The 16,327-nt window shown below is 37.6% G+C and overlaps 1 protein-coding gene across 1 annotated transcript in view; it reads right to left on the reverse strand.

Annotated features, from left to right (window-relative positions):
- LOC150076628 (uncharacterized) overlaps positions 1-16,327 on the reverse strand; it is a 1,101,557-nt gene that overhangs the window by 707,268 nt on the left and 377,962 nt on the right. The window contains exon 10 of the mRNA XM_090386980.1: positions 5,183-5,397. Coding sequence (XP_090243106.1) covers positions 5,183-5,397 — 215 coding nt within the window. The remainder of the gene's footprint in view (positions 1-5,182; positions 5,398-16,327) is intronic.

Here is a 16,327-nt window from a genome sequence, read left to right on the forward strand (position 1 = left end):
AGAAAAGAGTTCTTTACATATTTAAACTCAAGAAGGAAAGGGGTGAATCAGATTGGTCCACTGGATATTGATGGTTCAACAGTTGAGGATCCTGCTCAGGTGGCAAACAATCTATACGAGTATTTTGCATCTACATTCACGCATGAGGAGTTATTCAGGAAGGAGAATGATGTAGGTAAAGTAAACATTGGCAGTGAGCTGGATGATTTTGTAATAACTGAGAGGAAAGTGGAGGAGAGATTGTTGAGGATAAACATAAAAAAGGCACCTGGGGTCAATGGGATCTATCCAGTTATATTAAAGGAGGCAGCAAAGGAAGTAAGCAAACCCCTAGCCATAATTATGAGAGCTTCTTTGGACTCAGGGGAGGTACCCATAGACTGGAGATGTGCAAATGTAACCCCAATTCACAAAGCTGGATCAAAGGCTCACACAAGTAATTATAGACCTGTTAGTTTAACTTCTGTTCCAGGTAAATTAATGGAGGCACTGGTTAAAGAAGCACTGCAGGATCATCTAGACAAGAATTCAGTTATAGCTCGGACGCAGCATGGTTTTGTTAAGGGCAGGTCTTGCCTGACCAATTTGATTGGATACTATGATGTAGTCACAAAAGAACTGGATGCAGGGAATAACTTTGATATTATATATTTGGATCTTATAAAGGCTTTTGATACTGTTGCACATGGAAGACTGCTGCACAAATTGGAGCAGTGTGGCATTGGAGGCAAATTGCTGCTAAGGATAAGGGGATGGTTGAGTGGCAGAAGACAGAGAGTGGTAATCAATGGACACTGCTCAACATGGACTAATGTTATTAGTGGAGTTCCTCAGGGTTCAGTGTTGGGTCCGTTGTTGTTTTCGGTGTTTATAAATGATATTGATGATGGGATATCAAGTTTAATGTCCAAGTTTGCAGATGATACAAAGGTTGGCAGGGTTGTTAAGGACACTACTGACGCTATGCTGCTGCAACAAGATCTGGAAAGGTTGAACAGATGGGCTGAGAGGTGGCAAATGAAGTTTAACATTGACAAATGTAAAGTACTACATATGGGAAACAGTAACCCCAGAGCAACGTATCAACTCTGCGGTACTACACTGACAGTGGTGGAGAATGAAAAGGACCTGGGGGTAATTGTGCAGGCAGATATGAAGTTCTCTGAGCAGTGCAGACGAGCTGCAAGAGTAGCTCATGGTGTCTTGTCAATGATATACAGGAATTTTTCCAGCAGGGATAAGGAGGTGATTATTCCATTGTATAAGGCAATGGTCAGGCCACACCTAGAGTACTGTATACAGGTCTGGAGGCCTCATTTCAAGAAGGATGTAGAGCTGCTGGAACGTGTACAGAGAAGGGCAACACGGTTAGTGAACGGAACGAAGGGTTGCTCTTACGAAGAAAGGCTTAAGTTTTGCAAATTACAGAGTCTGGAGACTAGGCACCGGCGAGGTGATCTGATAGAGGTGTATAAGGCTTTGAATGGTTTGAGCATGCTCAATGCCAGTGAGATTCTTCATCTTGCTCAGAATAATCACCTCAGAGGGCATAAATTCAAATTGAGGAAGGACAGATGTCGGATAGATGTGCGGAAATTTGCCTTTGGCCAGCGGGTGGTTGGTTGGTGGAACTGACTTCCATCACTTGTTGTTGAAGTTGATAGCCTAAACAAATTTAAAGCTCAACTGGACAGGTATTTCGAACGAACGGAGGGGTGAAATGGGAGTGGTATGTGTGTTTTTTTTTTTTTTTTTTGGCTGATGCTGAATAAGCTTGCTTTCTTGCATCATATGCCTCTACTAATGCTAATGCTAATGTGCTAGAGCTGTTAAAGAGAATAATGTTGGATATCATAATTGGCTTCTTTCCAATTCTTCAGTTTCATTTTCTGCTTACACCAGAACTCGCAACAATTGTAAAGCAGTACTAATTAGTCCAAACTGATTTTGAACAAGATAACAGAAACAGGCTTGCTTCTTGCCCTAATGGTAGCCGAGCATTCTGGTCTCTTGCCAAAGCTATTAGCCACAACTTTTGCCCATCTCTGCTCCCAACTCTGTCAAAACCAGATGGTTCTGTTGTCACTTCAGCCAACGATAAAGCTGAATTGCCAGTAACCCATTTTTCTTTCAACTCATATATTAATGCTCTTGGTAAAACACCTCCCACCATTCCCACATGCCCCATTCAATGCCTCCTGTAGTCTGCCTTAAAAAATGATGTCATAATGATTTTGATGAATCTCAATGCTAAGAAAGCTCCAGATCCTGATGGTACTTCTCCACTTGTTCTCAAAACCTGTGCTCCTGGACTTTGCTGCCTTTTTCAACACTCGTATTTCAAAGGTGTTTTTCCTTCTGCTTGAAAATTTACTCATATCCAGCCAGTTCCTAAAAAGGGTAACAAATCATGCCCATCCAATTATTGTTCCACTGCAATTCCTTCTACTCTTTCTAAAGTAATGGAGAAATCAATTAACCACCAACCCTTAAACTATCTAGACACCTTCCGTCTGATCAACGATCACCAATATGGATTCCATCATTGTCTTTCAACTGGTGATGTTCTGCTTTATGTTACCCATTTATGGACAAATTCAATGGAAAAGTTCGCCGAAACACAAGCAGTTGCTCATCTCAAAGGCTTTCGATCATGTTTGGCATAAATGTCTTCTAAATAAGCTTCCATCTTATGGATTGCCAACTGTTTTTTGTAATTGGTTATCCAGTTTTCTCTCTGACTGCTCACTAAGGGCGATGGTAGATGGCTCTCTGTCTTCTGACTTCTCCAAGGTTCAGTTCATTCCCCCACACTTTTCCTCTTGTATATTAATGACCATCTTCCATTGACCAGAAATCCTATCCTATCCAGAGAAGGGCAAAGAGATTAGTGAGTGGAACAAAGAGTTGCTGTTACCAAGAAAGGCTTAAATTCTGCATATTGCAGCCTCTGAAGACCTGCTAGGTGACCTCATTGAGGCGTATCAGGCATTGAATGGTTTGAGCAAGCTAAATGCTGATGGGATTCTTCCTCTTGCTCAGATTCTGCACCTGAGAGGCATAAATTCAAATTGAAGAAAGACAGCTGTAGAATAGATGTGTTCTCAAAACCAAACTGATTTTGAACGGAAATTTGCTTTTAGCCAGCGGGTGGATGATTACTGGAACAATGACAGCTTCCATCTGTCATTGTGGAAGTTGACAGCTTAAATAAATTCAGGGCTGAACTAGACAAACTTTTGGAGTGAATGAATGGGTAAAACAGGAAGGTTTTTCCTTTTTTTTTTTTTTTTTTTTTGGCTGATACTATATAAACTTACTTTCTTGTGTCATATGCCTATGCTAATGCTAATGGTAAACGAAGTAAAGTTTGACCCTTTGTAGCTGTTAAATTCTGTGTTTGATTCCAAATAAGTTATATTTACATTAATCTGAAGTATGTTTTTGATGTGAAAACATGTATGGCAGCACTGGAGTAAAATCGATTGGTAACGAAATTTTCTTACAGAAATGATGCAATTGACATAACTTCCTCTTAGGTTGCTGTTAGATTTCAAATGACACAAATGACATCACTTTCTAAATGCCATTAAAAGTGCTAACTCATCGACTAACATTGATTGTGTAGAGTAAGTTCATACTAAGATATGGAAATGATGTCACTTCCTAAATGACACTAATTCAGTCACTATTGATTTAGTAAACTAAGCAGTGGGAAGTAATATTATGCAAGAATAAAAGCTTCAAAGCCACCGAAGAAGCCTCTCGTTTAAAAAAGGAACGAGTTCAAAAACATAGAGAACGGAAAAAATGCAGACTTCAATAAAATCTTCTGCTCAACATTTTGATCAACATCAATCTTCTAAGTAAGGTAAGTAAGTAAGCAAGTTTTGAATAAACCGTTTAAAAATTTAAATGGTTTTGATTCAAGAACACAGCAATAAAACAATCACTTGAACAGATAACAATCACTTCTTGCAGTAGTTTTTGGTTATGATGTCATACTAGTCTACAATTGAATTTCACTAACTATTGAATTAAAAAAATACCAAATCTAATTTGGTTAACAACCTAATTGATTGATTGATTTTGATTTTATTGGCGCAAAAACAACTACAGTTATACTGCACCAAGAAAAGTTAACAACCTATAAGAGTATTTCGAAGGTGACTAAAACGCCAGCTGAGCAAAATTGTGAGACGTATGCAAGAATAAAAGATTCAAAGCCACCAAAGAATCCTCCTATGTCGACAAAAGAACAAGTTCAAAAACATAGAGAATGAAATAAAATGCAGAGTTAATCTGCTTCTCAAGATTTTGATCAACGTTAACCTTCTTCATCGACTTATTATCAGGAAGCTGGACAGTTGACATCACAAAATTATATTCAAGAACTTCCTGAAGATTTTGATCCAGAAGATTTGAGTTCAAATGAATTACCTGAGGTTTTCAATTGATTCCTGAATGGGCTGGACAGAGTATACTGCAACTGCCAGCTTCGATTGGCAGTTGCAGTATACTTTTTCATCCAAATATTTTCATCCAAAAAGAAACAAAATCATATTTCAGCTCAATTGCCTGTTGTATAGGAGTTCATCACTAAATGACAAGATCTTTCCATTCTAACATTAAATTGTCAAAGTTCATGCGCTCACAATGATGATCTCACTGATGCAGTCCTAACGATTCAATTTACTTCTACTTTCTGAAATGTGGCTAATTAACAAAGAAGAAGTAAGCATACCTAACGTCAATTGTGTTGTTAAATTCAAATGAGAAGATCAAAAGCTGGTGGTGTAGCAGTTTATCGTAAGAGTAAAAATTGTACTCATGTTGTTACTTCTCATACGGAAGTGATTTATTGAGAAACTGTTGGAAAATCCATGAGTTAGACTTTTGGAGACATTTGTGCAGCTGAATGCCTTCTTCCTGATGGTCAAACGATACTGTCATTTACATTTCACCTAACCAAAAGATCGAGCACATCATTGAATTCATCCATTTCATTTTACTTCCTTACACGACTGAAGGAGCTGAACTGCTACAACAATTTTCTCACAGAAAAAGCGACCGCCATGGATGTTTTCACATAAAATAAAACATCTTTTGTGTGTACAGGGTACACACGCTGCTTCTTTTTTATTTATAGGATTCTTTTTTGCCATTGCTTAATAATACTCACTTGCTCTTTAGTCTGTGCCTTGGTAACAAAATCTCTTCCCACTTTGAGACGTGGTCTAACAAAAGCTCTGCTCATCTCGCTAATACTGATTCCCAGCAAATGACCAACTTTCTGTACAATTGCATCGTCTGGAAGGAAAGCTTGTTCCGACTTTCTTTCTTCAAGAAACTCAATATTGCCAAATAAAAGAACTGCAGATATGATTCTAAAAATAGCTGAAAATTCAAAAATTTTACTAACCAATATTATAACTATTTAAATTAATTAATATATAACAATTAATATACAGTGTATAAATGACCATTGATAATCAAAACTACATATGGTTGTCATTTTCTAATCAAAGAGGAATTTTGTTGTTGTTGTTATTTATGGTTTTAACAGTACACAATGCTTAAAAATACACCCAGAAATACTGTAGTTTTTGAATAAGTATTACTGAAAAATTAAACTTGATCTAGACAATTTGTAACTGCATCCACTCCAAATACGTGGCTGAAAATTGAGGGTCATGGGCAAGGGAAGAATTAATGTTAATAAATTAATCAATCAATAGAAGAATTAATTAATTAACTAATAGACAAAACAAGACATCTGACCATAGTCTGCATGAAAAATCTGGTACAGTAAGACAGGCTCAGATTAAGCTATCAAATTTGCTTCCAACCACCAGCAACTTAGCATCTGAATTGAGCACATCAAAACAAAAAAGAATCATGTAAGTATAACTGTGAAAAAATGAAATTCCTATGTTTCTACTACAATACATTAAAAACGTCTTTGTGTTTGACCAACTAAAAATTTGCCTGTGGCATTCCCTCAAAAACCTCTAAGCAGAAGAACTGACTTCTTTATCTTATGGTATTTAGTATTAGTAGTGGAAAATTATGCAAGGAAGTAGGCTTATACAGTATCAGCCGAAAAAAAAAAAAAAAATTCCATTTTACCTATTCATCCCCTCCATCAGTTTATCTAGTTCTTCCTCAAATTTATTCTAGCTATCAGCATCCATAATAGCAGATGGAAGTTTGTTCCGGCAATCAACCACCATTGGCTAAAGACAAACTCCTGCAGTAATCATTAATATCTATTCTGCAACCATCCATCCTCAATTTGAATTTATGACCTCTCCTCTGTGTGTACTGAGCAAGAGGAAGAATCCCATTGGCACTGAGCTTGCTCAGTCCATTCAGAGCATTAAACACCTCAATCACATCACCACGCAAGTGCCTAGTCTCCAGCCATTGCAATTGCAGAGCTGAAGGCTTTCTTGATAAGAATACCCCCTTTGTACCCTTCACCAATCTCATTGCCCTTCTCTGTACCTGCTCCAGAAGCTCTATATCCTTTCTAAAATGAGGCCTCCAGACCTATATACTCAAGATGTGGCCTGACCATTGTCTTGTACAAAGGGATAATCACCTCCTTGTTCCTGCTAACAAAATTTCCTGTATGTGCGGATGTTTGCCTTTAGCTAGCGGGCAGTTGATTGCTGGAACAAACTTCCATCTGTTGTTGTAGAAGTTGATAGCTTAAATAGATTCAAGGCAGACCTTGACAAACATTTGGAGCGAGTGGATGGGTGAAATAAGGGATTTTTTTTTTTTTTTTGATGCTATATAAGCTTGCTTTCTTGCATCATGTGCCTTTGCTAATGTCATTAAAAATCCCTATTTGCTGTTCTGGACAGCCAGTCTATACTGCTCAGAAATTTTCATATCTGACTGCACAATTACCCACAAGTCTTTTTTTTTATCTGGAATTACTGCTATCCATATTCAGTACTTTGCATTTGTCAATGTTAAACCTCAATTGCAATTTCTCAACCTAACTGCCTAATTTTTCTAGATCTTGTTGTAGCAGCATACCTTCATTACTGTCATAACTACCCTGCCAGCCATTGTATCATCTGAAAACTTAGATATTAACCCTTTATACCCTCATCAATATCATCAATAAATACAGAAAACAACAATTGGCTGGCACCAAACACTGTGAACTCCACTTATAACAATACTACATGAAGAGTAGTGTCCATTGATAACCATTCTGTCTTCTCCCACACAATCAACTCTTTATTCATAGCAATAACTTGCCCTTATTGCCACATTGCTCCAGTTTGTATAGCAGTCTTTTATGTGCAACAGTATTGTCAAAAGTGATGCAGGATCGCCTAGACAAGTCTGCTGTAATAGTTCAGACCCAGCGTGGATTTGTTAAGGAGAAGTCTTGTTTAACCAATTTGATTGGATACATGACCAATTGTTTGACCAATTTGATTGGACACGATGTGGTCACAAAGGAACTGGATGCAGAAAATAATTTTGATATCATATTCTTGGATTTCAGGAAAGCTTTTGATACTGTTGCACATGGAAGATTGTTGCACAAATTGGAGCGGTATGGCATTAAGGGCAAGTTGCTGCAATGGATAAAGGGATGGTTGAGTAGGAGATGGCAGAGAGTGGTAATAAATGGACACTGCTATATGTGTATGTGGACTAATGTTATTAGCAGAGTCCCCCAGGGTTTGGAGCTGAGCCCATTGTTGTTTTGTGTATTTATCAATCATATTGATGAACCTATATCAGGCTTAATGTCCAAGTTTGCAGATGATAAAAAGGTTGGCAGGGTTGTTAATGACAGTACAGGCTGTATGCTACTGTAACAGGATCTAGAAAAGTTAGGGAAATGGGCTGAGAAGTGGCAACTGAAGTTTAACATTGACAAATGGAAAGTACTGCATAGGGTAGTGATAGCCCAAGAGAAAAACATACCAACTGTGTGGTACTACACTCAGGGAACTCGAGAATAAAAACGACCTGGGGTAATTATGCAATCAGATATGAAGTCTGCTGAGTAATGCAGACAGGCAGCCAGAGCAGGTCATGGAGTTTTGTCAATGATATACAGGAATTTTGCTAGCAGAGACACACACACAGAGGTGATTATCCCTTTCTATAAGGCAATGGTCAGGCCATACCTTGAGTACTGTGTACAGGTCTGGAGGTCTCATTTTAGGAAGGATGTAGAGTTGCTAGAATGAGTACAGAGAAAAGCAACAAGATTGGTGGAAGGAACAAAGGGAAACTCTTACTGAGAAGCTTCAGTTCCTCTAACACAGCATCTGGAGACTAGGCACTTGAGAAGTGATCTGAATGAGGTGTATAATGCCTTGAATGGTTTGAGCAGGCTCAATGCTGATGGGATACTTCCACTTGCTCAGATTAAGAATCTGAAGGGGCATAAATTCATATTGAGAAAAGACAGTTGTAGAACAGATGTGCGAAAGTTTGCCTTTAGCAAGTAGGTAGTTGATTGCTGGAACAGACTTCCATCTGTTGTGGAAGTTGATAGCTTAAATAAATTTAAGGCTGAACTAGATAAACATTTGGAGTTACTGAATGGGTGAAATGGGAAGGTGTTTCCTTTTTTTTTTTTTTTTTTTTGGCTGATGTTATATAAGATTGCTTTCTTGCATCATATGTCTCAACTAATGCTAAGGTTAGTTTGAAAGCAAATCAACCAAATTTGCTTTCAGCCAGAGAGATTGTTTGGAAAAAAACTTTCATCCCTTGTTGTGAAGGTGGGTAGTTTTGAAGATATTAAAGAAGAATTAGACATATTATTAGAAGGGAGACGGACAGATGAGGTGTGTGTGGGTATTTTTTTATTTCTTTTCTTTTTTGTGATGCAGTATATGGTTGCTTCTTTGCCTCATTTGCTAGTACTTCTACTACTACTATTAACAATAAAAATAATAACAACTCTTGTGGTGTGCATCTGCTTTGACCTGCATCGACATAATCAGATAATCATATATACAACTTCCCCCCCAAAATAGGAGTCTTCCTGACCCTCAAGCCTCCCCAATGATACTGGCAAAGACTCTTGTGTCACATTCGTTTACATGTATTCTCTCTACAAAACTGTTTTCTCTACTTACAAGTGCTGATAAAAATTTCCTCCAAAAGCTCTTCCAGAGTTCTACAAATCATGAATTAATCCGCAAGGTTTTCTCTTAATAGAACCTCCAATATTCTGACATAACTCACATCATTTTTTTTTTTTTTTTTTCAAAATAGTACTATATTTATTCACTTATCATTTATTCATATGCAATTAGTCAGTAGTTCTGGTGAATAATAATAATGGTCTCTCTCTCTCTCTCTCTCTCTCTCTCTCTCTCTAACACTGAAAACCCAATTGCTAACATCACTAGTTTGAGCTTCCAGCAGGCACATTCTTGTTTTGGCTCATTTACCTTATTATAAAAAAAAAAGTCAACCATTTCTCTGACAATATAATCAATCAGTAAAACTATGTTCTTTTAAACAAGAGCAGGCTGCTGATTATTCTTTCTTGAGTCCTGTATTGGGAGTACATCACTCAGCAGATCACTAGAATTCCTAAGGAGTCCCCAGCTTTATCTCTGAGTCTTGTTGCTAAATTTATTCAATGAAGAATTGATTATCCACTCACTTCTTCAGTGATTCATTCATCAAGTTTTATTTTTAGATTGGTACAGTCCTTAAATTTGGAACGCATACAAGACAATAATCAATTGAACTAGGATTGTCTGCTATAATGAACTTGGAATATATGCTACAGACTGTACAAGCAAATGAGCTCATGATGCACAGCAGAATTGGAATTCCTATCTGAGTCATCATGATATCCTTAACAAGTATTCAAATTCGATCTTGTGACATTATTAAGATAAGAATTTAACTTACAACACATTTACAGAATTACTCTACAAAAAAAAAAAAAAAATATATAACTTAGTTTATAACTTAACTTATAACTTAACTTAGTCATATATATATATATATATATATAATAATAATAATAGTTAAACTTTTAAAAAAAAATCAGAAGTTAATAAGCAGATTGCAAAAATTAAGCTGCTACTGAAACTTTAGAATTTAAACTTAGAAAATACAAAAAAAATATTTTAAAAGTATGAACTTTAAGAAATATAAGAAATTAAATTTACAATATATAACAGAAAATACCATTATAAAATTTTATAAATTAAATATACAGGCTTACAGAAATTAAATTCACAAACTCGTAGAAATTAAAATGGCAATACTACAGAAATGACGAAATTAACCTGCTACTTACCATATGCCTCAACCCAAACCAGGTATGATACACAAGTATTAACGAGGACAGGACTATTCTCTAGTTTGCCAAATGCCAATTCATTTATATCAATTCACTACACAGAATCATTCATTGTCATAAAGTTACTTGTCATTTCCCTCAGGAAGATATTATAGTTATCGATTCTCTTGGACATAAAGTTACTTAACTTAGTCATTAAGACTCAAGCGTTTAGGGCATAAGCCTCAAGCTATGAAGGAGTCTAGACTATGTATAAATATAGTGCAAATGCATCAGGAATACATAGCTATAATCTGATTTATTCAGATATAGCTATGTATTCCTGATGCATTTGCACTATATTTATACTTAGTCATTAAGTTAAATCCCTCATTCACTCACTGGTCACTGCTATTTTGCTGAATGGTGATATTTCAAAGTGACTTGAATCAGCCAAAACTCTCATTTTTGTCCATCATCACTATATATGAACATACAGTGATGATGATGATGATGGACAAAAGTTTTGACATGAAATGATACAGAGATGTAATAAGAAGGTGTAATAGAGCAGTTAAATGGAAAATTGCTGAATCTAAGAATGCAGCTTGGGAGAAAAGATGCCAGGAAATTGAAGGCTCGTTAGGAGGAACACAATCATCCGAATTTTGGTGCATGGGTGGGTGGGTGGGTGGGTGAGTGAGTGAGTGAGATGGGTGTTTAATGGAGCATAAGCTACACTGGCTATAGTGTGCCTTCAAAGCTTGGTAGAGTTTGAGAACATTGAAAACAAATGAATCTCGATCAAATAAAACTTTATTGATATGCCAACATAGGAAAGTCATTATAATAACCTCCTTAATGAAAGACGACTGCAATATCAGAACATAATTACCATCCACCAGTGGATAAAGGGAGATAAAAATTACAAAACATCAAGTGCTAGACTGCACAAAGCTAATGAAGAACAAAAAATCCCCAGGCCATGGGAACACAGTGATTGAACTTGTTAAATACGGACCAAGTTTAATCGATCTGATTGCACAGCTGTTCAATAGATGTGTAAAGCTAAGAAAAACACCAAAGGAATGGAAAATTCGATATATATCATCCATTTATAAAAATGAAAATAGGCAGGATCATGAGAACTGTACTCTAAGGTACTTCAATTTCCAGATTGTACGCTAAGGTACTTTTAAAATTATGAGAGGAGGTAAAAGATAAGATTAGCGAAGAACAAAGTGGATTTAGGTCCAGTCGCTCATGTGTGGACAATTTGTTTATTCTACAGCAACTAGTGGAGAAAAGAAGAGCAAAGAATAAAGATACCTACTTTGCCTTCATCTATCTAGAAAAGGCTTAGGGCTCTATTCCAAGAAAGGAATTATGGAAAGCCCTACAACAGATGTCAATTGATCCAGAACTTGTAGAACTGATTAGGGAATTATACAATAACAACATGGCATTTATTAAAGTTAGAAAATCTCTATCTAACCCGATCTATCCAACAAACGATTGGATAGATTGGGTTAGATAGAGGCAAGGATGTTGCTTATCACCTATATTGTTTAATGTTTTCTTGGAATGCATCTTAAAAGAATGGAAAAGAAGCTGTTGTGGAATGGGAGTACCAAATAATGACAGATATTTATGGAATCTCAATTTTGCCAATGATCAGGTAATCACAGCACAAGAAGTATATTATTTGGAATACATGTTAAGAAAACTGCATCTTACATATAACCAATGGGGCCTCAATATGAATTTCATGAAAACAGAATTCCTAAGCACAGCAGAGCATCTAGATGAATTGGAAGTTACACAATTAGCACATCTAAAACCTGTTGACTTCTTCAAATATCTTGGCTGTACTATAACTAAGGAAGGACTGGAGAAAGAGGAATTATCACATGAATTCATCAAAGTAGGAAGATTCTTTGTGCCCTCAATACTATCTGGTGGAAAACAATGTCTCCCTTAGAACAAAAAAAAACATATTTGACAGTCATTAGTGGAATCAGTACTTTGCTACGGATGTGAGGTGTGGGTGACAAAAAATCTTAGGACCCTAGAGAGGGAATACCTTTGTTGAAGTGCTAGTTTCCAAGCTTGAGAGGGTTACGAACAAGGAAATGAGAAGGAGTTTGCATGCAGATAAAGATATTATAGAACAAATTGAAAATAGGAAGCTGAGAGGGTTTGGACATCTTCTATGCATAAACAAAGAGAGAGATGGCCTAAAATTTTATGAATGGATACCCCAAAGGAAGAGAAGATGAAGACACCCTAAAAAATCATGGAAGGAGAGTGCAATATCAGCTATGAGAGAGACTGAGAGAGAGAGAGAGAGTGAGAGAGAAATTTCAAAGTTGAAGATGCCATAGTCTGGCAACTTTGGAAAATGCGAACGACAAGGTGACAATCTGTCGTATAAAGGCGAACATAGATGATACAGAGATCTTATAAGAATAGTCTAAATAAGACTTAAACTTCTGAAAACTAATCAAACGTTTTCTAGATGAACTAGGGTGTATGTGCCCCCTGGAGAATCGGTTAGATCTAAAAACTTCCGAAGTACTAACAAACATACTGAAAATCTGGTGCTGAACCAATATTTTCCTTCTTGGGTATGCCAAACATTTGAAAACAATACATAGATTTTGTATGATAGGGGAACATGGAATTGGAACTGATCCTATATAATATTATCAATTAACCAGTAAAATTTATTAATATTGTTAAACTTCATTGTCAATTAAATTGTACTTTTTTTTAACTAAATACATATAACAACTTAGATTTTACAAACGTAATATTATTAATTAATACATAACTTGATACGGAAGTTATATAACAAAACTCGGATATAATACTTGATACTGAAAAAAAAAAAAAAAAACAATATATATATATAGTGTTATAACTGCACTGGAATATAAGTTTACAGTTATAATTTTGTACTGAAATTTAAATTTTATTGAAATTGAATTGAAATCATGACCCAGACCAGAGCAGCAAAACAAAAGGGAGAACTGAGGGGGGGGGCAGTTGCCCTCTGAATCACAGACTTTTAAAATTCACAGTTTATTTGATGTCATTGGAGCAATCAGGTATGGGACATGATATTGCCAAGGGGAATGTCTTTGTGTGTACACGATGTAAGGAGAGTGAGCAAACCACGTGCAAATTAGCATTGTTAAGGGCCTATATGAGAGCTTGAAGAACAGGGTGGATGCCCTCGAAGGATCTAAATTGAGGGGGGGGGGGTCCATCAAGCTTCCAGCTGCCCACATCAATGCCAGAGCTTGCGCTTGATCATCATGCTAAACAGCAGCAACCCCCAAGGCAGAATGCACTGGTCCCACAGAGAACTAGTAGTAGTAGTAGTGGCATGTGATGCAAGAAAGCAAGTGTATGAGCTTATGCAGCATCACCAAAAAAAAAAAAAATTTCACACAACCATTCCCTCTAAATGTTTGTCCAGTTCCTTCTTCAATTTATTTAACCCATCAACTTCCACAACGACAGATGGAAGCATGTTCCAGCAATTAACCACCCGCTGCCTAAAGGCAAATTTACACATCTATTCTACATCCGTCTTTCCTTAATTTGAAACCATGCCCCCTTAGGTTAGTAATCTGAACAAGTGGAAGAATCCATCAGAATTCAACATGCTCAACCCATTCAAGGCCTTATACACCTCAATCAGATCACCGCGCAGGTACTTAGTCTCCAGCCACTGCAATTTGAAGAAGTTAAGCCTTTCTTGGTAAGAGGATCCCTTCATTCCCCTCACTAATCTTGTTGCCCTTCTCTGTACACATTAAAGCAAATCTACATTCTTCCTAAATTGAGGCCTCCAGACCTGTATGCAGTACTCAAGGCATGGCCTGACCATTGCTTTATACAGAGGGACAATCACCTCCTTTTCTGCTAGAAAAATTCCTATATATCATGACAAAACCCCATTACCTGCCCTGGCAGTCTGTCTGCATTGCTCAGAAAACTTCATATCTGACTGCACAATTAGTTCCAGGTCTTTTTCATTTTCTACCACCTTAAGTTTAGTACCACACAGTTGGTAAGTTTCTCTGTGGTTACTTCTACCCATATGCAGTACTTTGCATTTGTTGATGGTTAAACTTCAGTTTCCACTTCTCGGCCCATCTGCCCAAATTTTCTAGATACTGTTGCAGTAGCACGCTGCCATTACTGCCATTAACAACCCTGCCAACCTTTGTATCATCTGCAAACTTCGACGCTAACTCTGATATATTCATCAATATCATTGATAAATATAAAAAACAACAGTGGACCCAACACCGAACTCTGTGAGACTCCACTAATAACATTAGTCCACGAAGAGCAGCACCCATTGATTACCACCCTCTGTCTTCTTCCACTCAACCAGTGGGCGCCTCCGTAGCCAGGTGGGAAGGAACAGCAGTGCGTAGCACGCTTCTTGATTAGACCGGGGTTCGAGCCCGTCACCACCAAATACGGAGGATGTGGAAAGGTCAACGAATGACCACCGCATATCATGGAGCAATATGGCCTTAGTTGCTAATGCTCCTGAAAACCAAATAACAACAACTCAACCAGTGGGAGACGATAGTTGTTGGTGAATCTATTGTTAGGGAAATGGGGAACATATTGTGTAAAAAGGATAGGTGGAACAGGCAATGTAGGGTATGTCTGCCAGGGGCAAAGGTTGATGACGATGTAGAGCAGATATCATTAAAGAGCACAAAAAGTGATATTGTTTTACACATTGGCACTAATGATATAAAGAGTAGGAGACCGGTGGCGGAATTACTCAACAACTACAGGTAATTGTTGAAAAAAATCCATTAATTAAGGTTGAATTTGAAAGTGTCTGCAATCCTGCCCAGACATGACAAGAGGGAGTATATGATGAGAGCCTTGTTAATTAATTCGGCCCTGGAGAGATTGTGCAAGGCTCAAGGGGTAGAATATTTCTCAGCCTCGTCTGTGCTTGTTAAGAGAACAGAGTGCTTCTACAGGGATGGGATACACATAAATAGAAAGGGTGCGAGAATATTTCCTGATGCTATCGAGGAAGTGTTAGGTGGGTCGGAAAACCGCTAGCTGGGGAGGGTTACATGAACTAATAGATTAACGGTAGCCGCTAGCAGAGGTGAAAGTGATTCTTATACTGCTTCTATTGGAGTGAGCAGCAGCCAAGAAAACAAGGTTCGGTGTATATCAGAGACTGCTAGGAGTCAATGTGGCAAGTAAACACATGGGTTAGCATTAGCATTAGTAGAGGCATATGATGCAAGAAAGCAAGCTTATTCAGCATCAGCCAAAAAAAAAAAAAAAAAACACACACACCACTCCCATTTCACCCCTCCGTTCGTTCGAAATACCTGTCCAGTTGAGCTTTAAATTTGTTTAGGCTATCAACTTCAACAACAAGTGATGTAAGTCGGTTCCACCAACCAACCACCCGCTGGCCAAAGGCAAATTTCCGCACATCTATCCGACATCCGTCCTTCCTCAATTTGAATTTATGCCCTCTGAGGTGATTATTCTGAGCAAGATGAAGAATCCCATTGGCATTGAGCATGCTCAAACCATTCAAAGCCTTATACACCTCTATCAGATCACCTCGCCGGTGCCTAGTCTCCAGACTCTGTAATTTGCAAAACTTAAGCCTTTCTTCATAAGAGCAACCCTTTGTTCCATTCACTAATCTTGTTGCCCTTCTCTGTACCCGTTCCAGCAGCTCTACATCCTTCTTGAAATGAGGCCTCCAGACCTGTATACAGTACTCAAGATGTGGCCTAACCATTGCCTTATACAAGGTTGTGTTAGGGTAGCTAAGAAAAGGAACAGGTGCATGTACACTTGCGTGTCCACTAATGCTAGGAGTTTGGTAAATAAATTTGATGAATTTGAGGTGTTGATCAAAACATTAAAGGCAGATATTGTTGGTATAACGGAGTCGTGGGCCGACCAGGCTAGCCGGGTGAGTAAAGTGCCTGCCTGGCAACCCAAAGGTCGCAGGTT

This window comes from Mastigoproctus giganteus, chromosome 12 (genome assembly GCF_048544385.1).
Source record: "Mastigoproctus giganteus isolate SK-2022 chromosome 12, ASM4854438v1, whole genome shotgun sequence".
Taxonomy (NCBI): Eukaryota; Metazoa; Arthropoda; class Arachnida; order Uropygi; family Thelyphonidae; genus Mastigoproctus; species Mastigoproctus giganteus.